General features: G+C 40.8%; 1 protein-coding gene across 1 annotated transcript; it reads right to left on the reverse strand.

Annotated features, from left to right (window-relative positions):
- Positions 1-825: 825 nt before the first annotated feature.
- ldb1b (LIM-domain binding 1b) lies at positions 826-12,712 on the reverse strand. The gene is made up of 11 exons (XM_072462433.1): positions 12,521-12,712; positions 6,953-7,055; positions 6,079-6,123; positions 5,804-5,879; positions 5,634-5,736; positions 5,284-5,456; positions 4,894-5,016; positions 4,732-4,815; positions 3,695-3,818; positions 3,462-3,607; positions 826-2,600 (listed from the first exon to the last, which is right to left on the reverse strand). The coding sequence occupies exons 1-11, from the start codon at positions 12,552-12,554 to the stop codon at positions 2,370-2,372; spliced, it is 1,242 nt and encodes a 413-aa protein (XP_072318534.1). The 5' UTR covers positions 12,555-12,712; the 3' UTR covers positions 826-2,369.
- Positions 12,713-25,763: the final 13,051 nt, after the last annotated feature.

The following is a 25,763-nucleotide window of genomic DNA, read 5'->3' on the forward strand; positions in this document are numbered from 1 at the left end:
TATTATTACTTTGTTTGGTGGGATAGTCCATGTGTTTGCGAAGACAAATAGAAAAATAAAAGTCGATACTGCTGAGTTCTAAAATGGACAATCTACCTGTCATCAATAAGCTTTCCATCAACATATACGGGGACAGTTCAAACAATCATTCAACAAAATGTTTTTTTTAAGTATTACTCGTCAAATAATAACAATTGTGTAATTTATATGGATTTTGGCTCTCGTTTACAGTTTAGTTGCAAGGTAACATTATGTAACATCTGCTGCTCATGTCCAACCAGGAAGTAACATTATAAACTTCACCCAAACTGTCAAACTGGGAAAAATGAATATCAACATGTCAAGTAAATATTTAATACAATCATGTCCAAAAGGATGCATGCGTTAGGCAAAATTGGCAACTCTAAAATGTGAGTGTGAATGATTGTTTATGTCTGTGTGTTGGCCGGAGCGAGCAGTAGAAAATGAACTTAGTTTTTACTGGTTTTAGTGAAATGTGTGGTCTAACTTGTCATATGCACTTTATTATTACAACATACTGTCCGAGGCCTACTATAGGTTTAGTGATCAACACTGGACAAACATGCTACACTGAAGTTTTCATTAGTCATTGAAAAGTGAAGAGTTTCTTGTAATTAGTCAGGAATTGTCACTTCATCTTTGAGCTGCAGAACAATGACAAGTGAAAAGTATCCATGGAAAACAAACAAGGAAATCAAATTAACATTAAACACATGCAAAGCAACAAAAACAAAATAATGCAGACTCAAATGTTGAAAACTCAAGTGAAAACTTGCCAATATTGACAATGACCGCACCACAATGTAAAGTGAAAATGTATCTTTTATTGGTACCATACATTAATTATCAAGGGCAGAAACTAACCAAATCAAAAATATATATATCAAACAATGATTTTTTTTTCTACAGGGTTTTGGAAAAGGTACAAGTCACCATTTAAAAACGGATCCAAAAGCTTTTAACTGTGATAAAATGGTAATGTACAAAACAAGAACTTCAGCCTCATTACAGATTCAGCATTGCTACTAAATATGCCGATTTAAAATTAATGTCTAGCTGGTTTTAGAAGATAATCTGATGTTTCATGATTATGATGAGAACAAAGGAAGACAATTTGGACAAAACTATTAAAAGCCAGTGTTAAACCTCTGAAATTCACTGGTTTAGTAACAAATGCAGCAAACACATTCACTTTGACATCGTGTTGAAAGCTGAAGTACACAAAACTGTGGTGACATGAAACGCATGAGACTTTCCAAATAAATAAAAGTTAAAAGGCAAAATTATTTCCTCATGGTGCCATTGTACCCCCGGGGTTTTTGCAATTTAATTTACACACGTTTTATATAAAAGAGGGAGAGGTAAGAGCAGAGGGGGGCATAAGGGATGGGATGAGTGTTTTTTCTGCTTTTGCTAATTTTTGTTTTCTTTACATTAGATCAGGATGGCTTTAGGTAAATCTAAGTAAGAATACATTTTATTACAGTCAGACAGAACTTTGCTACTACCTTAAATATACAAGCACAAATACACAAATTCAAAACAAAAAAGACGAAATAAAAACATCCACACTAAATTATTTCTCTTTTATAAACATAAAAGATAAAAACAATATACTTTAGAGGGGTAGGGATAAAAGTCCTGTGTTGCTCCTTGGTCTGTAGCTTTTCAGTATTGGTAGAAAATAAAAAAGTTAACAATTGAAATGAAGGCGTTTAATACAAATTAAAAAACATTCTAGGGAAATATATACTGTATAAAAACTCTTAAAATGTGTTACTGTGTGTGTGTGTGTGTGTGTGTGTGTGTGTGCGCGCGCTCGCTGCCTTCAGTTTGTGGCAGAGATGGCTCTAACCCCTTAGGTTTGTCCTTCAATAATGCTTGCATTTCTTTCCCTAGTGCCACATATCAGCCTTTAGATTTGTGTGTGAATTTTTAAAGTCATTACGGACTGGTTCTCCATTCTGGTCTGTTTTAGCAAAGCCACAAACGCACCCAGGCTAACTTATTACAGTCGCTCGCACATTCACACACACATATATACTTTATGAACACCGTCTCAAGCAGCTTATAAACTTAAAAAAGACCAGAACCAAGAGCCAAGTTCAGATGCATGAGTTGTCCCTAACCAACCTTGCACCTTTATTGGGGACCTCACTGTTGCCACCTGCTGCACCTAACCCTTTAGTACAACATCTCCTGACTAACTTACTGTAAAGTGATGTTACAAGTCCAATTAGCCTGTGTCTGCGGTATGATGCCTGGGTTGTTGATGTTGGCGGCTCAGGTGAAGGCGCGGGGCAGAGGGCGGGCAGACAGGGGGTCGTTTTGAGGTCATGGGCGGGACTCTACTGTGATGCCTGTGAGGTGGGGTTGTCGCTCTTGCTCTCCTGGCTGGAGGGGGGCTTGTTGTTCCAGGGCGAGTTGGAGCCGAGGGCCGGGGAGTTGTTGAAGCTGTCCTCATCGTCGATGCCGTTGGCCGCGTCGAACTGCGTGTTCTCCAGCCGCGTGATGAGACGCTCGTCCTCGTCACCAAACTCTCCTCCCATCAGTGTGGGCTCCCCTACCACCATTACATCCTACAAGGCAAAAACAAAGGTTACATTTACAGAAGGGGCCCAGGAAAGTCACAACTAATGTCGCAAGTCCAAAACCTTAACGCATTTTCACCTTAGACAAGGCGAATCATAACCTTGCCAGCTGGAACCAATCACAGAACAGCATTGTGGTTTGGGCGGGAGTCAAAATAAGCCAAACAAAAACAAACATTTTAAGATAAATGACTATTTTGTTTTTCAAAAACGTGTACACAATGGCGCTTTGTGAATTGAAGTTGAATCACTTTTCTCTGTAGGTTTTGATTGAAGTGTTGACTTGGCAGTGTGTACAGTGTGGTTGTATTTTAGTGTCTATTTCGTTACTGTGTTTTATAATGATTGTTGTGTACTGTGCACTGGTCAATTGTGTTGTTAAAATGTAATAGAAATAAAAATGTGTAAGATCATTGTATGGACATTAGTAAAACAGTTTTGGTCCCCAAAGCTTTACAGTGGGTCCCAAAACATTATCAAATTGCACTTTTACTAAATCATCTAAAATGTAGATCTAGGAGATTCTTGTATTGGTCCAATAATGAATGGATCAAACTTCTCTCAAAAGTCTGTATGCGTTTAAAATGTGTAATGAACCCTGATTTGAAAACATAAATGACAAATCTAAAATTACACCACAGATAGATTTTTTCCCTAAACCATGCAGTCCTAGTTTGTCAGGTAGTCCGCTAGATGGACTTTGATCACAAATGTATGCACTGGTTTCTTAGCAATACATTTGGGATGCAATGATGTTTTAATGATGTATTTGACATTTATCACATTGGCATTGGTCTACTGCATGTGCAATAGCATAACACCAGCAGTAGGTGGCACTGAAGCACTCACTGGGACTTGACTTGAAAGAGGAAATCCACTGCCTGGACTCTTCTTTTTGTTGTTGTTGTTATTGTTGGTTCCTCCTCCGCTGATGGTACTGCCTCCTGACATCTTACGCTTCCGCCTCTTGCTTGGGGCCTGTCTTGAGGGCTCAGCTACGAAGATGGGTAAAGTTAGTATAATAAAATATAGTCACCACCATGTGTTTCAGTGTGGTTTCAGTATCGTTCTTGTCAACATACCAGGAGGTGCCACCATCCTCTGCCATTTCTGGAAGAGGCAGGTCTTGAGACAGTCTCTGGGGCTGAGGCTGTACGTCTTGTGTCTGGACATGAGCTCCTGCATGGGCTCCAGAATAACACATAGCTGAAAGAGAGAAGAGGAACAGTCTATGAGATACTGATCATTAATATTAGAAATTATAGAAAACTTTTTGCATCCTATTTCTACACACTTTATAAGGCTGTACAATTAATCTAATGTATTAATTGTTATTGCGAAAAATATTGGAAAAACAATTAATTCTGTTCCATGATGTGTGCTTGCTTTTAGTCACTTTTTTAATACAAATGCTTTTAAACATAAGTGCCACCCAAAAATATACAATACAATAGGTCTTTACTTTCTCTGCAGGTTAACTTCAACAGTATAGATCGGGATTATGAGCCATGCTGATACTTTCCGACCACACTATTTATCAGACTTCCTTGTACAAATATGTCGGCAAGAAAAAAAGAGCTGCTTTGTAAGAAAAAGCATCTGGGCCTCTTTTGTGTTTCAGAAAAGGCAAACAAACCAACGCAAAACAGCTTACCGGTACTCTTTACAAAGTACATTTTTTGGAACCTAACCTTTCTTTGCCTTAATGTTTAACTATCCCAGGGACAATGGATTTCTTTCCCCATCTTTAGTCAACATGAACTCAAACTTAAGAAAATTGTGAAATGTGAGTGTGATAAGTTTAAAAAATGTGCATTTAAAGTACAGCATAGAGATATTTAAAAGTACAGCTGCTCAATTATCGCAAAAAATATGATTTGGCTCATGAATCACAATTATTTCAAACTATTAACCAAATTTACCTGCAGAGAAAATATAGACATAACAGACTTTGACACCTTTGTTTTTAATACCCAATGTTAGAAAAGTGGCTTTGCTCCTGGTTTAGCGAGGCAAAACACAATCACACCAAGAATGTGGACATAATTTACATCACAACAGGTCAACAGACTATCATTAAGACTAGAGAAAACAAGCATGAAAAGCACCATTGACTTACTCGGAGGTAGTTTAGGGTGGAGTTGGACAGGCCACATCTTGTAATATTTTTGGACAATTGGTCCAACATCTGTGGGTCCTGGGCCTATGAAATAATTGAAATGAGATTAGAAAAAAAGAAATACAACGTGGCTTTCTCCCAGTTTCTACTTGCTGTACTCACATGCATGGCCAGTATACTGCGCGGAATGAGCTCACGGTGTTGTCTGATGCTGAAGTGCCAGGTCTTTATTCTCATCATGTCGTCAAACATGAACTCCAGGTACAAGCGCCCTTCTACACACACCTACATGAAAGAATACATACATTTTAATAACAGACGCACAACAGTAAACTATAGATACAAACATTTGAGTTGCATAATATCTAATCATGTAATAAGATAAGAAAACTCCTATGATGATTTAAAAAAGAAAAAAAAAACCTTTAGCCGCATTTTTTGATCAGATTTGATTTGTTTGTATTACATGCAGCTTTGACTTGTAAATACAGGGACTTTTATTACTCATCACAATGCACTATTCAGCAAAAATGTCATATTTGACGGACGAACCTGTGTGAACATTGGTTTTCCGTTTTGGGTAACCATGGTGCACTGATCACAGTCGAGGGAAACAAAGTTATTGTGGAAGGACTCTTTTGGGTGTTTTAGCACATAATAAAGTTCAGTGGCACCGCCCTCGAATATACTCCGGAAGTATCTTGGAATCAACGTCCGGCCTATTGCTGAAAGACAGAGGGAAAAAAAACAGTTGTATTAATAGTAGTATTCACAAAGTTGTCCTCGGTCATTCACAAGATTACAGTGAAGAAGGTTAAGAAAGCAGGTTATCTAGGATGTTAATACCATTTGTTCCAATAACATTGTATATACATATATGAAGGAGAGGATTATGTACTTACTGTAACGCTTGGGGCCGTCTTCAAGACAAAACGTTATAGTCAACATGGCATCGTCTTCAAAAAACTCAGTAGTGAATGCATCCCACCAAAGATTATCACAGTCCTGCGTTACACATTATTATTAGCCACTTGTAGGTTTTTATGTGGGTCTTTTTGCTGGGCACACATACCTCCGTCCAGTTCTGTAGCCTTTTGTTTAGCTCAAATATTCTGTAGTCCGTCTGGTTTCCATATGGTGTGTGCCTCCTGGATCACCATAAAACAAGATAAGTAAGAGACAGCCATACAATTACAACCTTATTCTTTGATGAGCTTTCACAGACTAAATACACAACACTATTGAAAAAGAGATAAGAAGAGAGTTTCCCCACATAGCCTTATCTTTATTTGTTTAATTGGCATTTTTGCAACACCCGAGAGATAATGGAAACTAATGTTGTCTTACCCTATTCCTGGCTCCAGGTATGTGGGAGGATACATCGGGGTGGGGCTGGAAAGACAAACCGAACAGATGATTACATTTAGGTACAGCACTAATATGCCTCGTTCAGGACCCAGTTTGATTTTACGGCGCTGGGATGGGAGCCAAATGTGGCACAAATTGGATGATACAAAGACACAGTAAATAACGCTTCTACAATGAACACCCACCACGGACAACTATCTCACTACAAGCTGTAAAACACGGCATAGATAAGCCTCTCAGCCCTCGAGAGCCACACGGTCAGACCTAATTCTTATTTTTAAGCACTGAACGCTTCTCCCACCCAGGCCAATACCAACAGAGGCAAAAATAAGACATTTTCACAATAGAACAGATTGACTGCATTTATCGATTTAATCCTGGTCGGCAAGACAAGCGACTGACAAGACAGCCCAAGGCACTCTTTGGGGTGCAGTGGATGAAAGTGTGAATCTGGGTTGTCCAATACGTCAAAACTGTGTGTCTCCAACATATGAGAAATTTGAGTATTGCCACTATATTAAGAAAACTTGAAAAAAGCACAAGGATCCAGAAGACAAAAAGGTAATAGCAGCAAATCTTCTTCTGGACTTCTTTTTTTACATTCTCATTTGTACTTTGCATATTTTTCATCATCATTATTAGAATCATTATTTCAATATTTCCTGTAATTTGAATTTTTAGAAGTTGTAAAACTGCTAAAAAAAATGTTTACCTCATGGCTCATCATCTTTTAGAATTTGAATTGCATTTCTACAGTAGATTAATATAATGCTACGAATGACCAAAAGACCAACTGAATCATACTGTACATAAACTTATTTTATGAATTCTGAAACGACAGAACAAGACTCACCCCACGTCTCTGTCCAGCATGGTGCCGGGATGAAAAGGGGGGAAAGTGCTACCGTTGGGGGGCTCCTTGGGGGAGTACAGTTTGAACGACTTGGAGGAACAGCCTAAAACAGACAACAACAAGAATTATTAGGACCATTTAAGGCTTATACAGTTATTATTTTTTAAAAGCATTCAACTTAAAATTTCACTCGATATTTGACTTTACAGCAGATTGCAGCGAGGCACATGCATTCATTGGCCTAGTTTCAGTTGGCTGCACTTATTAACAGGTCATTCCCAATATTGCACCAATTGGGGTGCTCCACCAACACAAAAAAAATCAAAGTCTGCTAAAGAAAGCCTCGTGCAAATAGTGAGTGAGTAAAAACAGTATCTGCTTTGCCATGCCTCTTGCATTTTTCACACTTCAAAAATAGATCACACCACCAACCGGAGTAACCATGTGACAAACCGTGTTTACATACTGTTATACATTTCATCCACAACATAAACATGGCTACAGTCACCACTATGATCCAATAGCGCAGTTCTTTTGTATAGGCCATCCAGTCACAGCAACATGTAGGTCATGACCCATGCTGTTGCTATGGTGAAACCCCTCATCAATGTATGCATCTCATCTCTGAAGAAACATGTCACCACAACTACATGGTACACTATGGTTAAGTTACTCGTGAAAATGCATTTTAATTTTAACATTTTAATTAGGACAACTGGTAATCGTCAAACCTGACAACATCAAGCACAGACAGACAGTGAATTGGACTCTAAAAAAACAACAAAACTGGATTTGAGATACTCTCGACACTCTGGAGCTCACATAAATCACTACAGGGAACTCTGCTACAAAAGCCATCTATGAGAAACCCTAGCTCCACTTTGTATTGCAAAAAACAACCATTTAGTAGCTTATAGGAGACAGTGGTGCTGGGCTAGAGCCATGGCATCAGCAGAGGAGGAAAACAAATGGAGATGATAAATAAATAAATAATCAATAGTTATGTGTCCATTAGTTGTTGAGAGCTCCATTAGCCCCTCTCTTTTCCTGTTAGTGGTTAATGACAGACCGTCACAATCACATCAGCTGGTTTCCACTTCCTCCACTGGGACGCTCCTCTCTCATCTGCACAAACACCACATACATTACTGTATACTTCCGACTAAGATGCATTTCTGGAGAAGTGACAACGTCTTTCTCCACATTTCATCCAAACAGCAAAGTGCATTTTGTGAAAACTAGAAGCAACACAGTTTTGTTGCAATAACCAGAAGTCACAAAACACACACTAACCCTCCATCCTGGACATCTGCCACAGCTGCTGGGCACAACGCAAAGGGGCGACAGCTCCGTTTATTGCAGTGAAGGCTAACTCTACATCCAAATCAAACATGCTAAATCACACACAGAAATCAACGTCGATTTTAGTTTTCACAGCCAATATGGTGCAAATGTTTCATCTGCCACGTGCCTGTATGAAAGCACACACTTTTAAAAGATAAAGAATCAGGCTTACAAAGGCAATTAGATAAAGCAGGAGCAGAATGCTAACACTTATGTTAGCTATTGCAGGGTTTCAATCAAAACACAGCAGGATTTTGAGACAAATACAGTTAAAAGACACATATAGTGTACATATATGGTGTTTATAGCCACATGAAGTGAAAGTAAATCCACCACAAGAACGATTTGTGGACGACAGAATCTTGGAGGCCTTTGAAGCTAGTGTTAGCCACACAGTTAGCTCTGAGGTTAGCTCAAGCTGCCCATAGCCGAGCAGCTAACTCCGACGCGTTAAATACACTTCAGTAAAACATTAAAAAGGATAAACCAAACCAACACAGAGGAAAGTGAACTACGTTTAAACACGTAAAGTGTTAATTATTGTACTATGTGTGCCTTTTTTTAAAGCGACCCTTTACCTGAACAGAAGTCCAATCAGAGAATTGATGTTTACAGATCCGTGATGATAGACCGAGTGTACGCTCCGTGCGTAAGAACGGATAGGCCCGCTGGACGCTACGTACCAACACAACACGTCCCTTTGAACACAATCAATACAATCTCCTCGAATCGCGAGATGGAGTGGGAATAAGGGCAAAATTGCGGGAGTCTCTGGGCTGTGTTTTGTCCCGCATGAGGCCTTGTCAGTGGGCTGCAGCCTGCTGTGGGTTTACATACGGACCCCGATGAGCCCTTTGTTCACGGGAGGACATGAACAATAGCTGTAGGCCCTCCTCCTCTCGCTCCGCAATGCTTGTGCTCCTCTCTCCTCTGCCCAGCACCGCCAGCCACCCTCTGCCTGCTCGCCTCCTCCCACCGCTAATGCACAACTGCACAGAAAGGTTGTCTGCTAAGCATTTTTTTATTCCTCCTCCCAATATCCCCTCTCTTCCTCGTAAGTGACACAGATGAGAATTGGCCTAATGCAACAGACTGAAAGATCATGTCAACTGCAAAGTGGTTCTCATGTTTGTGATTAATTAGCTCAAATCTATTTGCCACAAACAAGTGGACTGGAATAAGGGCCAAAAAACCCTTTGTTACGGCCAAATGATGACAATGAAGAGTGGAAAAGCTTTGGCAATATTTTTTTATTCTATTAATTTTGAATGCAAGATTGAAATGTTGTAAACGAAATCCGTGCACACTCATATCTTACACTTGCGCGGATATATTTCAGTCACTTCTGGGAATCTCTCTCTCACACACAGAGCGCTAAGCCAAAAGGAGAGTCCCCTAGGCCTCTAAATCTTCTTAAATCGCCCCATATTATAATCAGATATTCAGATCACAACTAGAAAAGACTCACCCATATGGCTAAAGCTTAGCTATAAAAAGAACAAGGAAAATATTGGGTCAAAGAGTAGTGTACTGCAGTTTAATATGCAGGCAGGAAGTCTAAACGGGAAGCTTACATTTTATAACATTATTGGGAATAATTTAGGATTAACCTGGAACAATTGACACTGATGCTAACAGAAATGTTTAGATTAAAGTACAAATGTCACATCATATTCTATTTAAATTAGTTTATTTATCTAATGATTTTTTTACATGTCCTTAGTCAAGTTTTTTAAGACAATATCTGGTAAATATATAAGTAAAGTAAGTACATAGATTATGAATATAGTCAAAAATCTATTTTGATCCAGATGGCAATTCAGTCACTTCTAATAATCAATGTTTGGGTTTTTTCTTCGATAAGTCCGCGGTCAATCCTCCGTCAGTAAAACCATGTGTTTTGAGTTCAGACTTTGGATGAACATATTTGAAAATGTCTTTGTTTTAAAACTGAAATTATTATGATCTTGTTTATGTTCAGGAAATTAATATATTATAAGCTTGACTACACTATATCTCAAAAGTATTGATAATACAATAACACAAGAATCGGTATCACATCTAACTAAATATATTACAACAACATGAGGTCTTCCATCTGACAAAAATGTACTGTATTCAAGATGAAAACGTAAAAGTTGTATTTAGTCTTGGTTTTGGCTCGGTTTTATTTTTATTTTGATGCATATCAAGGCCTGAACATATTTGTTTTAAGACAACTGAAATCATTGTGTCAAAAAGCATATTAACAATAATATCGATATTATTGTTATTATACTTTTTCAATCATTTCTGCATACCCTGACTGAAAGCCAATATTAATAGTTTTTACAACAACATAATAAAATTGAATAAAAAATTGTGATCAATCAATATGAGGAAAGAAAATCCTGATGTATTATTTTGTCACCCAGCCGTAATGGTAACTCAATAATAGTAATAACATTTTAATGGAAGCAATTATCAAATTTCATGTACCAAAATTTCTTCCACAAGCAACAAAACATCCTCTTATTCAATTTATAAAAAAACTTCTAACCCTGTAGTTTGTACAAGCATGTTCTGAAATGTGGTTCTTGTATTAGTCTGACAATTCATAGGCCTATTTCAGTCTTTTTGTCATTTCTCTTGGACGCATTTAAAATGTGCACTTTTGACAGAATCCTATTATTAAAACATGAATCTAATCGCAATTAGATATTTTTCATTCAGCCCTACTCAATAACCACTACTTTATAACAGCATTCAGAAGACGTGGTAGAGCATTTTCTCTAATTTTCTAACTCTTTCTAGTAATTTGGTTATAATTTGCAGATGTGATTTACATTATTTTTATTTGATATTCAGATCTGCAGCTGTTCCAGGAAAAGCAACATCAGTAACAGAACCTGGCTTCTGGTTTTAACAGACTTTTCAGACCCCTCTCTATAAATACACTCCCATAAACAGTCACTATACAATAGCAATCAAATATACCACATCCAAAACAGAACAAAGCTGAATGTAGAATAGATTTGATGTTAAATGCTTGACTCTATAGCACAAGTATAATGCCTTGGCCAAATCTATACTGCTAACTGGACAGTTGGGTGCTCGTCTTTGCAGAGGGTTTGTGCTGAATTAGTATGTGAGTGTGGTTCAGATGAAGTGACAGAAGCAGACGTGTGCAGAGGATAAGCTGCTCTGAGGCCTGTCTCTCACCCGAGCAGCTTGGACTCCAGTTTATGTATATTCAGTCCGACCATGGACAGCCGCGACATGAGCACTTCACAGCTCACGAGGCTCCTGTCAGTCTTTTGGCAGCATCTTTGTGCCTCCAGGACCTGAGGGAGGTAGTAGCTTAGAGTGTCTGTTGTGGGTGACTTATGTGGATTTGCCTATCTCACATTCACTGGCCCCGTAGCTATGGCAACACGAGCAGTCAATGCTGTCACCGCGAGAGAGGGGCTAAGAGTCATGCACACAGGCAGACACACAAGGGTTAATCCAGGGTGTGTGCGCAATCTCGCCCACTGAAATGGTACATGACGGGGTTAATCCTGAGAGCGGTGTGTGGCTGTCTGTTTCGCTCTCAAGGCAGGGGCCGGTCCTTATCTCCAAACGCCACCCCGGCAGAGCGCGCACAGGCAGGCGCACACCGAGAACTGCCTGCCCCTCACTCTCTCAGACAACTCACAATCACACCTACTGCCACAAATCCACGTATAATAAGCGATTACAGCAAGGAGAGACGGCGCTGAACATCTCTTCCAAGTACGGAGCGGGATGTTTCCACTAAGCTTCTGCTAAACCCAAGCGCAAATTACGTACAGAAGCAGACAAAATGCATTGGTTTTATTTTTTGCATTTCAGAAATACTAAAATATCTGTTCAGGGAAGACATAGCCTGGCAGTAAGCCAAGTTCACCAATGTGCAGCCTGAGATATCAAGAGACGGCTCAAAGTGGTGTTCAGTTGGTTGTATTACTACTGAAGCACTATATATTGGATTTAAAGTTTGAACCAGCTACAAACAAGAGACACAAGTAAAATTGTATATATTAATCTATATCATAATTTGCTTTGATGCCAAACACATTGAGGTCTGAAGAAGATTCATCTTTAAATGCAGAAATATGCCAAACAATAATAATAATCAAAGTGTGTTGTGTCAAAACGGACACAAAAAGACCAAAACTGTTAACATTGGAGCAATTCTAAACATGTTTCCCAAGAGTTACTTACCCTCTCCACTGTCAAGCGTTTCAGACATGGCCATTCTGTCACCCACAAATGCGGTTTCACACTGAACACTGGTCTAACCCAAAGTGGTGGTCGGCCTTGTCATATCTTCCATGTCCAGGCTATCGGGCTCAGGGGCACGAGGCGGGGAGCAGGGATGCCTATAGTGCACGTGTCTGCGGATGACGATGCAAGTCAATGGGCTGTAAATACTCGGATCTCACACACGCGCTTGTGGAGCCGGTGCGAAAGTGCCCAACATGCCACATCAACTCACAAGTCAACAGGAAACACACATCTGCCGGAGTTCAGATAACAACCGTCCCAGTTGTCCTCCCTTTGGTGCTCATTGAGACACTGATCCCAGCACAGGCTTGATCTACTCTGTCGGGGTAAAACGATCCAGGCTCAGTTCATTCTTATTTTAATATAAAACCACACTCAAGCATACACTAAAAGAAATGGTACAAACAACTGATTAAAAATGTAGAGAACTGCTTGGATAAATATTACTTTGGACAGAATTCTCACCACCCAACAATGTTTAATTATTGGAATGTCTAATTTCATCAAAAAACAAACCTAAGAAAATAGACGTGAGATATATATATATACATATATATATATATAACGTTGTAATATTGCAAAGGCTGTTTTGGATACATCCAAATTAGAGTAAAGAACAGAAAGAGAGAGCTATATTTGCACTTTTGTGGTAAATCTTTTTGCATTTTTTGCAATATTTGAAAAATCTAAAAGGTACATTTAGCACATTTCTGAGGGTTTGTTTAAATTCTTCAATACATCCGTTACATCTGGACTTGCCAAAACGTTTTCCTGTAACTGTTGTTACTTCAAATGAAATACTTAAAGAAAGTAAACTGTATTGGAATAAATATGGCCCAAGTAACAAATTATCTCAATTTCAACAAAAAAATATACAACAATATTATTGTTTGATTAGAAGGATTGTAAATGATTAACTTAATCATCAGTCATTAACATAATAAAGCTAATGTAATACGTCACTTAAGATTAAAAAGGCAAAAGAAAATTGTCTTCTTGTATTTCTTGTGTTTAATCAATCCATTCAGACTGGTATCACGTTCTAATCTAGTCAATGTATTCAAAAACAAGCTTTTAAAAGGAACATTTTGATCCTTTGGTTACGGTCAACCGGATCATATTCCTACTCACTATAAATGGCAAACTGTGCTGACAATTGAGAAAAAAAGTAGTTTTGAAATTAAGTTTCGGAGCAGATAAAAACATATTTATTTTCTTTTATGTATTTTTTTCTCTAGCTGCATCATTTATTTACTAATGATGCAGTAAGACTTTTGATTTCTCAGCCATCATCACAGCGACAGGAGGGAAAATACCACTGACCTACAATCAGAGGAGCCGTCTGCCCTTTGAAAGCAGCTCCCTCTTGTGGCCACTAAGAGCCAAGTGTTGTTTTCATCCTGCCTACAGTATTTTCTCACTCAGGGTGAATTCCCTGTGCAGGATTTTCTTTGGCAGGCGAACACAGACTGAGCGAAAGAGAAACTAAAGCTGCAAGTGCGTCACATGGCTGAGCAGGTCAATAGGTGAAGGTGGTCAAGGGAGGCTGGAGAGACTCACTTTGCTTTAATATGTGTTACATGAGAACTAAACAAGTGTTTCCTAGAAGTACTGCCAAGGTCTTCAGTGAAATGACTGTGGTAGATGTTCTGCACTGTGCTCCACTGCAGGTGGCTGTAGAGTGTGTGTGGCAGTGCTGGTGTCAGCTGACAGCTGTGTGAGGGGAGATGACAGTGCCCTGACGCTACGTCTCTCTCTGTTCTCTGGGAGCCATTTTGTCTGTCTCTGATCTCAGAGTCAGGTCTGCACCCCCAGCCCCTCAGCCAATCACGTCAGCGCTCAGCCTAGCAGAAAACACAGAAACACACAGCTCCAGTCTCTGTGTCTGACACCTCTCTGTCTCACCCTCTCTTTCCTCTCTTAATCCACATCTTTCCTCAGAGCTCTTCCCTCCATCGCACCCTCCTCTCCAGGCTGCTCTTGTGCAACCCGCTTCTAAACAGCTCAGCCTTTGTGCCTTTTTGTCTGTTGCCATTTCAACCAGGCTGCAGTCTTTACTCATTTTCCTCCAATCAGGGACACCATGTGACTCTCTGCATGAGAGGGCACAGTCCCTTCCCCCTCCTCCTCCCCTCATCGAGCCAGCCAGCCAACATACGCTAGTAATCAGGAGAGTCAAGAGAACGAGGCAGTGAGGGAATGAGCAGGGAAAGGGTAATGGTACACACAGTGCAGAGGTTTGAAAAACAGTGCAGCAAAAACAAGCAAACGCACTGATCTGGGCCTCAGTCTGCAGCTATAGGTCTGGGATTAGACTTTGAGTTGTGCGTCTTTGATGAACACAGCTCATCCCACTGACTATGTTTATGTCATCCACATATTGTGTCCACACACATAGACAAGGAGACCGGGGCCCACACAAGAAGGGGGAGGACCACTGTGTGTTGAACATGGCTCAGGAATGTAAACAAGGAAGAACCAGAGAATGAGAAGGACCAACTGAAGAGGGACTTGGTGTCATATTGTATTATACACCACAGCAACAGCAGCACTTATAAGACCTGCCTTTAGTGTGAGGTGATTCATAAAAAGACATCTGCACCCACAGCACAGCAAGAGCAACTCTTAGTTTACACAACTAAATGGCTTTGACTGAGAAACACCCAGAGGCTGAAGCCCAGGTGAATCTGTAGCAAGGAATTGACTGAATTAGGTTTTAAGAAGTTTTGTCAAATTGATTTCATGGAATTGAATCAACAAGTTCAAAATGAAATAAAGAAAAAACATAAAGCACTGAAAATGGAAACACCACAAGAACAATACCAGGGCCAAAAGAGAGTGTGTTCATGTCTTTTTTTGGAAATTTCCATGACTGTGTTGATTAAGTATGCAATCTGACCACAAGCTCAGCCCCGACTCTAAACAAATGCTCCTGCTCTGCTGCGCAGCCTGTTTAACAGCTGAGGTGGCAGCGTTTGCCTTTGTGCATGGGGCAATGCACACAGATTGGAAATCCTCGGTTGAACATTGCAGCTGTACAACAGCTATCACAATTCACTCAGGTCAAACCGTGTGATTGCCATGCATCACGTCAGTGCAAACATTTACCTATTTACCTCCAGACACCAAGATGAAATTCATCGCAATTTTACTGTTTGTAAATGAAAAATAACATGTCACAGGAAGTTTCCAGACCACAGAACATGATGCAGCTTAGTGTTTCCATCTTTCTAATGGTTCTCATAGAGACGGGCACCAGAGTAATCTGATCTGGGATGCATGGTTGGCTAAACTTCCACACAGCCACAGCCAGACAGTTTGAGGGCTGACCACAGTGACCGTTGTGGCCTAAAGCAGGAGGCCACAGCGAGGCAGTCCCATCTCAGCTCAGCTCTGCTACCTACTTTCTGCTTTGTCCTGCTGAATATTGTATGACTGTATATTCTGAGGATATCTATCATGATTATGAATACATTTTGTGCAACAGGATTATATTTCATGTCCCACGTATCAGGAGAGCAGCATAAATCTCTGTAACACTTAATAATATATTGCCAGAGGCTGAGCAGCGCTGGGTTATTTCTAGACCTTGATTCCCCTTTTCTTTCCTGCTCTGTCTGTTTTAAGTCAATAAAGTGAGAAGAATGATCTGTTGGCTGTGCGGCACTCCAGACCAAACCCTACAGTTCAGGGACTGCTGGGAGCCTTCAGATCCACTGAACCAGTCACACTCCTCTCAATACAGTGGGCTAATATGACGGATATTGCTCCCCGCAGGTGCCTTTCAGTGGCCCTGCTCCCAGAGGCCCTGTGGGGTCGACTTAAGATTTTTTAATAAAGCCAGTGACAAGCGCTGGTCAGACAGTGCAGTTGTTAAGGGATGTTTCATTGCTCATATTTGAAGTGAAGTCTAACAAAACCTTTCCCGTTTTAAATATGGCCGGTCATACAGGGATACGCCGACAGAACCCAGCTCCAAGTTTAATTTGTGTCTCTAATGTTAAGAGCAAGGTCAGCCTCTGTGGCCTTCTCCCCTTCAGGTATGCACTCACTACAATGTTTCCATGAACTCTAACAGCAAAGACTTCTGGGTAAAAACAGGATGGAAACTCCCTTACAAGGCCATTATAAATCTATGTCAGACCTCTGGGTGCCCTGTCTGGATAGAGAGTCTGTGCCTAATGTCCAAGGCTGTTATAAATGATAAAACCACTTAGAGCAGTCCAGTGCCGCAGAAAAACATCACCTGAAGTTTTTGTACAGCTTTCAACGAGCCTTTTAGTCCTCCCAAATACAGCCCACACAGAGCGTTGAGTGTCATTCATTAATAACTTTGTGCACAAGTGAATCAATCATGGTTTGATCAAAGCAGCTGCTCTTTGGCCTTTAAATGTCAGCGTATGCTTTCAAGGAGTCTCGCTCTGAACAGTCGAACATGTGGAACTGTGTTGACCTGAGGAACTTGGCAAAAAGAAGAAGACAAATAGCTTTTGTGGCGCCATAGCAACAAGTTCAATCCCAGATGTGTTACAAAGCATCAAGTGATAAAATATAACAAGGCTGTTCAGTTTTCAAGCGCAGAGTTATAGTCTACAGCAGAATCAGCTGAACTCATCATACACAGAGACACTATTCATCAAAATGTCATGATTTACGATAGCAAGTTGTCATATCACATTTTATACACATTTTGCTAAAAGAAACATCACAATTTTACCATTCACGATTATTGACGCCATGACCAAACAACAGGGAAATAATTCACTTTGTTCAATACATCATTATTCCTCAAACACGTGGCCTGATTTATTAAATCAAACTTTGTGGGTCATAAAAGAAACGTGTATCAAATAGTTAGATACATAAACACTTAAAGCACTGAATTGTAATGACTTATTCTAAAATTCTCTCATCATTCTCTTCATCCAAATAATCTTGACATTACTTCATTGCAGTGAGTGAGCCCATAATCCACTTCCTATTATAATGCCTTCATACTGGTTCATAAAAGTTGAAAATCTCATAGACAAAACCAACAGTTATCTGAAATATAAACATTACAATCAAAAAGAGTTATCCGCACCACGGCAACATTCACATTCCCTCTTAGTAAAGTTAAAGCTTGAAGTAAGTTTACTCAGACAAAACTTGTTCAAAACTCCCTAATCCATCCTTTTCTAACTTTGCACCAGGCAGTGAACACATTTCAGCCCCTCCATCCTCACTTATCACACAGGGTGACCTCCCATCTCCCATGAGCCTTTGCAAAGCGCGCCCCAGGGTCCAAGGCACCTCTTATGTGCTCTGCCACAGTCACGCCACTCTTTTGCCCTCACGCTCTTCTCCGGCCACAGTTCACAACAACAACAACAACAACAACAACAACAACAACCAGGACCACGGAGAGTCCAGTTCAGAGAGTGGTCTGCAACAAGCGGCAGTGGCCTCTGGTTTCAGGCAGCTGTCGTTAACGGCAACCATCACCACGGCAGCGGCAGCAGCAGCAGCGGCGGCGGCGGCGGCGGCGGCAGTGACTTACCGGGACACGCGCAGCCGCCCACGGACATCTTCTCACATGTCTGGCGCGGAAACGATCAGAACGGGGTTTGTGTTAGTCCTCCTCCTGTGCTCCGCGCTGACCAGCCAGCGAGCGTCTGGTCTCTCCCTCTGCACACTTCACACACAAACACAAACACACGCGCGCACACACAAACAGACAGAGCGACACTGAGGGACGAGAGAGAGAGAGAGAGAGAGAGAGAGAGAGAGAGAGAGAGAGAGAGAGAGACGGCGCTGGTTTAAAAAAAGGATCAGATTCCTCTCTCCCCAGTTATGGCTGTCCACTGTATGTGTTGCAGAAAGAGGAGAGCACTGTTCTGCCGCTGCCCTGCAAATTACTGCTCAGGTGGGAGGAGAGTGAGGGAGGAAACGAGTGCACAAGTGAGAAGGAGAGAGGGAGAGAGAGTGTAGACTGTCAAAGTGACCTGAGAGGCAGATTTGAGAGAATAACAACCATGTGATGTGGGTCCCCGCCCGCCAGCCCGCCTCCCCCCCCCTTTAAAAAAAAAATGTAACGACTTTTCCCCTCCTTCTCTTCTTCTTCTTCCTCCCGCGGCTGCAGTTGGGGACATGGTCAATGAGCGTGCGTGTTTTGTGCCCCGCCGTCTAATACAGGTCTAATACATGGCGCGGAGGGCAAACGGGGGAGAGAAAGGGGGAGTTAAAAACAGAGAGGAGGTGGGAGGGGGTGCTTGACGTTCTCTCTCTCACTGTGTCCTATGCCACTCTTGCCCCCGCGCGCTCTCTCACCCTCCCTCTCTCTCACCCTCCCTCTCTCTCTCACCCTCCCTCTCTCTCTCACCCTCCCTCCCTCTCTTTCACCCTCTCTCTCTCACCCTCTCTCTCTCACCCTCCCTCTCTCACGCGCTCCCTCTCTCTCACCCTCCCTCTCTCTCTCTCACCCTCCCTCTCTCTCACCCTCCCTCTCTCTCTCTCACCCTTCCTCTCTCTCTCTCACCCTTCCTCTCTCTCTCTCACCCTCCCTCTCTCTCACCCTCCCTCTCTCTCTCTCACGCGCTCCCTCTCTCGCGAGCGCTCCGTTAGTCCGTCTGTCTGCAGTATGTCACAGTGAGTTGCTCGCCCGCTTTCACTCATCTTCCTGTCTGCTCATTTATCCACCCTTCCCTCCTCCTGCTACTACTGCACTCGCTCCCTTAAATACTACAGGCTTTTTTTTTTACCTTTACTTCACAGCGTCTCCATCTTGCTCGCTTGTTATCTGCTCGTCTCATTCGTCTCAAGTCCAACATATTCCAAGTGCACACACAACTTAGTCTCCCGAGTCATCTGGGAAATGTTGCATCTTTAACGAGTGTAGATGCAATTCTAGGACATCAGAGCCAAGATTATTTAGGATTTCCCACTACGTTTTTGCTGTTAATATATATTCAGGCCAAAATGAATTCAGATTAGCACACAGCTTGTTTTTTTTTACTTCAATATTGGTCTCTTATACAAGTTATAACACTGTATTTACTTTGCTGCCAGATTTTAAATGTCCCCTTCATTCAAAGGTCATGACCCCCGCAATAAAGCCAAGCGATTACAGCTCATTTTATTACACATCAAAGCATCAGACGCAGCAGTTTCCCTCCTAAACGGCATCTTAGTGTTGCCTGAATTTATTTTGTGGCATTTACATGCAAAGAGTCGTTTGGAAGTGCATAGATGGCCTCGCCCACATATTTCCAATTTCTCTGTTTTTTTTAAAGACACTCTTTGCTCTTTGTCTCTCCCACTCCTGGCTCCTCACCCTGATGCTCATTAGGCAGTGTCTCATTTTGAGGAGGAAGAGTGTTAAGCCAATCAGAGAGGGGAAGGAAGGAGAGCGCGGCGGAGAAGAGGATGTAGCGGGGCGGCCAACGGATAGATGGTGGAGAGAGAGAGAGAGAGGTATCAAGAGAGAGAGAGGGAGAGAAAGGTGGAGGGAGAGAATAAATAGCTCTGGCGCAATCGTCCCCCATTACACCGGGAGGGCACTGTCGCCATGGCAATGTGGCAGAAAAAGGATAGCACAAGCATGATGAGTTTCCACACGCACACAATGACACAACTGTGATTCACACGTCGAGGTGCCCACATCTAACAGCTTGATGGAGACGACGCAGCGGACGGGTTCTTATTGTGCGACTGGATGTGAGCACAAAAGGCCAAAGTCTCGCACCTGCGGAACAAGATTAGACAGAACGGAAGAAATATGCACAGGGGAAAAGCACACGAGTCCAAAGCCTTTGTAATACGCATATCATATAGAGACAAAGAAACGCACAGAGAGTTTTAAAGACTCACAGAATCACAAGGTTGGGGAAAATGCAGTGAACTTAAAGGGGACATGTCACTGTATGAAACATCCAACTTTTATGAGCTTTAGATCATGTTATAATAAAGTAATTATCCTTGACTTGCTCAAAGATGGATCGTCATTCGAGTGCTCAGAACGTTACAGTTTACAACCACCCACTTCTCTGTACCCTGTAAATATTTAGAGTTATACAGAGTTAAACATTTTGTCATTTTTTAACAATAAAAACAACTAAAAGAAAGATCAACAGCTTGCTCCGGGTTAAATTCCACTACAAATTATATAGAGTAACATATGATATGATGATACATATATTCAATTTCAAATATTACAAAACAGTAATATATTTGACCCTCTGTGGTTTGTATACTGTTTATTGTGTGATGCATCTGTCAAACATTTTACTTTGGTAAATGAAAGTACATTGGTGTAGCTCTTGAAAATATGCTTTCTACATTTTGCATAACTGCTTACTAAAAACAATGAACAAGCACAAGGTTGTGCTCTACTTAACTGAGTTTATGGTCTGTATAAGGTTTTATCGGCTCATTCATCACAGTTACAGAAAATCATTTGCCCGGCCTTTTTTTGCCTGTGACCCCAGTGACCTTTCTCTCCGCCAGGCAAATTGAAAGTTAACATTCAAGCCCAATATATTGCCCATAGACGCCACACAGCCCATTACACAGATTTAAGCCCGTCAATCAACAGAATGCCACCATCAAATAGGTACAAAATCAGACAAACAAGCTCTGCCTTAATTCAAACAAGTTAAAACCGCTCTTTTAGTAACACTTTTTTTGATGGCTTCACTTATGTTGAAAACGTGTATGGATGGCAAATGTGGCGCTAAATTAGCTTAAAAAAGGCATGTTGCATCCAGCCCCAGGGCCGAGCCGAGAGTGAAAAAGGCAGCAGCCTTATGTAAGGCACATTCTGCAGCCCGTTTCGCCACAGCTACATTATTGATGCAGGCTTCTGTTTCCATGCTGTGTGTGTCTGTTCAAGCACCTGTAAGACACCAGACGGCCCCTCACCTCTGTCGCTATAGGACAGAAGAAAAGTCTCTCTCATCTGGCTTTAGCCTCAAAGTTCTCCTCCCCTTCAATGCATACTCTGTAGTGCTTTCCTCACCTCCTGCATCAATGCAACTTCTATAAGGTCCCTGTGCCTCCCCACTGCTCCTCCTCCTCCTCCTCTCCTGCTGTCTCTCCGGGCCAGCACTTCCCACAAACAGATGTTCATTGCGCCATGTGGGAGGGCATTCCTCATCCCGGCTATGAAAGCACAAGAAAAAGAGAGTCTAGAAGTCTTAAAATCAGGACACAAAATACTACACAACTGCCTACTTCAGCAGTTGTATTTGTGGACGTCCCAGTGGAGCGGGTATCAAGTTAAAGACCAAGAGTGCTTTTGCCTTTTTATAACGTGCTAACACAATATCTGAAAGGTCAACTAAGTATATAGGGCAGACTGCATGACTGACAGGCATATTGAGACGTCCGCTGGTTTGGGACAACACAAGTGTGAAGTGGAGAAAGGAAAGCAAATACCCGGCTCCCTGGACCTCGCTGGTTGTTTAAAAATTCAAAGATGTCAAAAGTGCACTTGGGGAGTCCAGCGGCAGGCTCCAACTTACAGAGTTTTACTGTGGGCTAAAAACAGTCGAGTTAAACTATTTTTGGTGCTATGTTAAAGTTAATATTGTTATGACAAGAAAATGAACAAAAGCAACTAAACAATGGGTATTTATTTTTAGGGAAGAATAAAAACACAAGGGGTATTTTGCACTCACAACTTTGATTGAGTTTGGATGGTGTAATAAAAGATGGAATGAGCTCATATAGAACCAAATGGAAAACAATTCATTAACCAATAATAAATATAATAATATTTATATTTAATAAAATGGCTTTAGTGACAGATAATTTGAAAAAGGGCTGGACAATGTCAACAAATCGGATCGTGATCTCATTCTTGTGAAAATCTGTCATTTTGGTCCAATCGTTGTTCTGGTGATTTCTCTTGAGTGTGTAAAAATGTGTCTGCAAATGTGTCAGTTAAGGTTCAAATATCAAACAAAACATGAATGGACCGCAAAATGAACCACAAAAGTGCAGAAATATCAATTACCGTTATTTGTAAAACACCAGTGGTTCTCAAAAGTTTTACACCAAAGAAGACCACCATATCTAAATCAACAGGACAATTTTACATCTAAATCAGGGCTAAATAAGGTCTTGATTAGGAATATATACCATTGCCAAAGTAGTTTTAACTAAGAAATGACTCAAGGAAGTGACTAAAACACTTGACCAGACCATTACGCAAGGCATTTCTTTTTTTTCAGGTCATTTAACGGTTTTAATTATAGACAATTGCATATTAACAAAAATGTAATTACATTTTTTTTTTTTTAAATCTCTCTCCCACCTCTATGTGTATCGTAATAAAATTGAAATGGCCCCAAGATAAATCATCATCATATAAATGTTTGGCATATAACGCAGCTCTAATTTGAAATCAGCCCTTATAATGCCAAAAAATGGTTTCGTTCAAGTTTTAACAATGACACAAGAAGAATATGTCGTCAAGATTTGGAGTGCAGTCGCAAATGTCAGTGTGTGAGGCCATGTAGCGACAGGGATGCTGCAATAAGGTGACCCACTTAGAGACGGCCCCCCTCCTCTAAAACATACTCACCCACCCGGCTCTGAGCAGCACACCTTCAGCTCCTCTCGCCTCACCCGCACTCCAAAGACCCAGGACATTTTGGGCCTGATTCAGACCACAATGTGTCGTGGTGAAAGAAATCTAGGAAAGAGGCACAACACAGGGAAGAGGACTTTAAAGATCACAGCCACAAAAGTCAAACCAGGTGCCACTGTAATCCTTTTCATGCGCTGGGGAATTTTTTTTTTAGTTTTTCTAGCCTAATCTAAATCAGCCTTTGTCTACCATAGCGTTGCGCTGTGACATTCACCACAAAGGTCGTCTCGTCACTGGCACGCAAGAGATAACGGCCCAGACACATCCCTGCTCTTCTCGGGGAAAAGTCCAGATAAGAAGATCCACAGGCATAAAAAGTGATGAGCAATTATGAACACTGTGACCTCCTGGTTTATAGTTGTGTGACAGCTAAACTATAATGGCTGGTGCAAATAAAATCACAACTTTTGAGGGCTAACAGTGTCCTATACATATATACAGCGCCATCTTGTGGGCCAGTGCAAAATTGCAGCAGGTAAAATACAAAAACAAACCTTTAATTAACTACCATAGTTAACCTGGAGAGCCCCCCTCACTTTCCGTTCAAAGTATATGAAAAGCATGGAGTTGGTTACCTAGGCCAACTCATGATTTTTTGAGCCTGAAAGGTTTTTAGTATTTCAAAATTGAGAGGTTTTAAATCCCAGAAATATATTTCAACTGCTTTTTCATATAATATTTTGGACGGTGTCAGGTGCCAATGAACCGAGCGACTTCCATAGTATGGCATTAAACGCATTTATCAAGAATTTATTTCATTCCGTGTTGCCTGGTGGTGGTCTAAGCAGCAGCTCAGGCTCTCTCTGTGCAGCCGGCCACAGCGCTGTGAGATCGATTCCTGACATTTGTTGTATGTCCTTCCTGCTCTTCTCCCCCATTTCACACTCTGCTGTCATGTCCAATAAAGCCTAAGGGCCAAAACAATCCTTAGAAAATAATAGCTACAGAAATACTTACTATGAGCAGGGCACATCTCCACGGATCTGACCTGACAGAAACAGAAAGCATTAACATCTCCATGGTGAAAATTAGGTGGTCGGCCCTCCAATTGAAAAGTGACATAGTGCACCATTTACCCACGGTGAATGTCATCTGTATTGTACTCATTAACAATTTAGTGCTGGTTTGTGAACCTATTTAACCTTAGTCTTATTGAAAACATTTCTTAACACTCTATCTTGAAATGTGTAGAAGTCTTTCATCAGTTTGACTTAAGGAGGTGGAGCGAAGAATTGGTTACCTATCTTTACAAGCTCCAACTACATCACAGTGACAACAGCAGCACAGGCGTAAATTGTGACAGATCTGCAACACACTGTGATCTTCTGCTCCAATGGTTTGATGTACGTCAAGCCCAGATATCACTTCTCCGCTTTTTGTCCACCCCAAGGACACAGGTCGCCCAAATACAACTCTTGGGACACTACATGAAATAAAACAGCAAATCTGAACAGAAACATCTGGTTGAAGTGGACACATTTGACCTGTTATTTATTATCCAAACAAGTTAAAGTCACTGACGAAAATCAGATACAAAATGGTAGTTTTTTTTAAACTACCGCGAAATATTGTAAAAGGCAATATTTACTATGTAACTTTACTGGTAGAGAATCCACTAACTGCACGTCTCCATGGAGATGTTTTTGCTTTACCCGGAATGTTCAACAGTATGACATTAAACCTAACTATCTCCATGGAGACAAGTAGGTAATGCCAGTAGGCCAACTTACAGGTCAGATCTGTGGAGAGGAAAGCATGCTTAAGAATGCAGGTTATTCATTAACATTGGACCTTAACCATGATGGAGCAGCAGATGGATGCCCTGGTGTTTGGGTTTATTCATTATTGTATGTTGCACCTTAACGCCAAAACTAGTTCCTATGTTGTTAATTTTGTTCACTGACGATGACAATAAACCTGATTGGAGTGGAACATTCCAGGCAAAGAAAACCCATAGTTAGTCCCACAATTAAATCCACATGTGCTGTGTGATTTTTTATTTAATTTTTATAATGTTTTTTCCCTCCAGAAAATCAGAAAAGCTTTATAGCCATTACCAATGAACAAAATTGATAAACATAGGAACTTGCTTTGGTGATTTGATACCACATAAAACAATGAACAATAATGAAATAACATATATAAAATCAAAAAGGGCATGCATTAAAGAGCAACAATTTACATTTTAAATAGGATGAAAATAAAAATAAGACAAATTTACAAGGTGAGGCTATTCCTTAATAAAAGGAATCATACAAGCAATTTCCTTTAAGATAAGATAAGATAAGATATTCCTTTATTGTCCCACATGGGGAAATTTCATTGATGCAACGCAGGTAGATACAGAGGCAGATACAGAAGAAAAGAACAGATCACTTATAGGAAGTTTGAAAAACACTTTCAGTAGAAGATCTCTTATAAACAAAAACTTTGCTATTATTAGTAATAATTGTTGTATGTTGCACGAAAGTTTCTATGTTTGTGAATTTTGTTGACAATGGCAATCAACCTTTTTTGATTCTGATGCAACTATGAAAAGTCACCCTCGCA

Source organism: Eucyclogobius newberryi, unplaced genomic scaffold (assembly GCF_026437365.1).
Source record: "Eucyclogobius newberryi isolate DKJ021-1_F unplaced genomic scaffold, fEucNew1.0.hap1 SCAF_4, whole genome shotgun sequence".
NCBI lineage: Eukaryota > Metazoa > Chordata > Actinopteri > Gobiiformes > Gobiidae > Eucyclogobius > Eucyclogobius newberryi.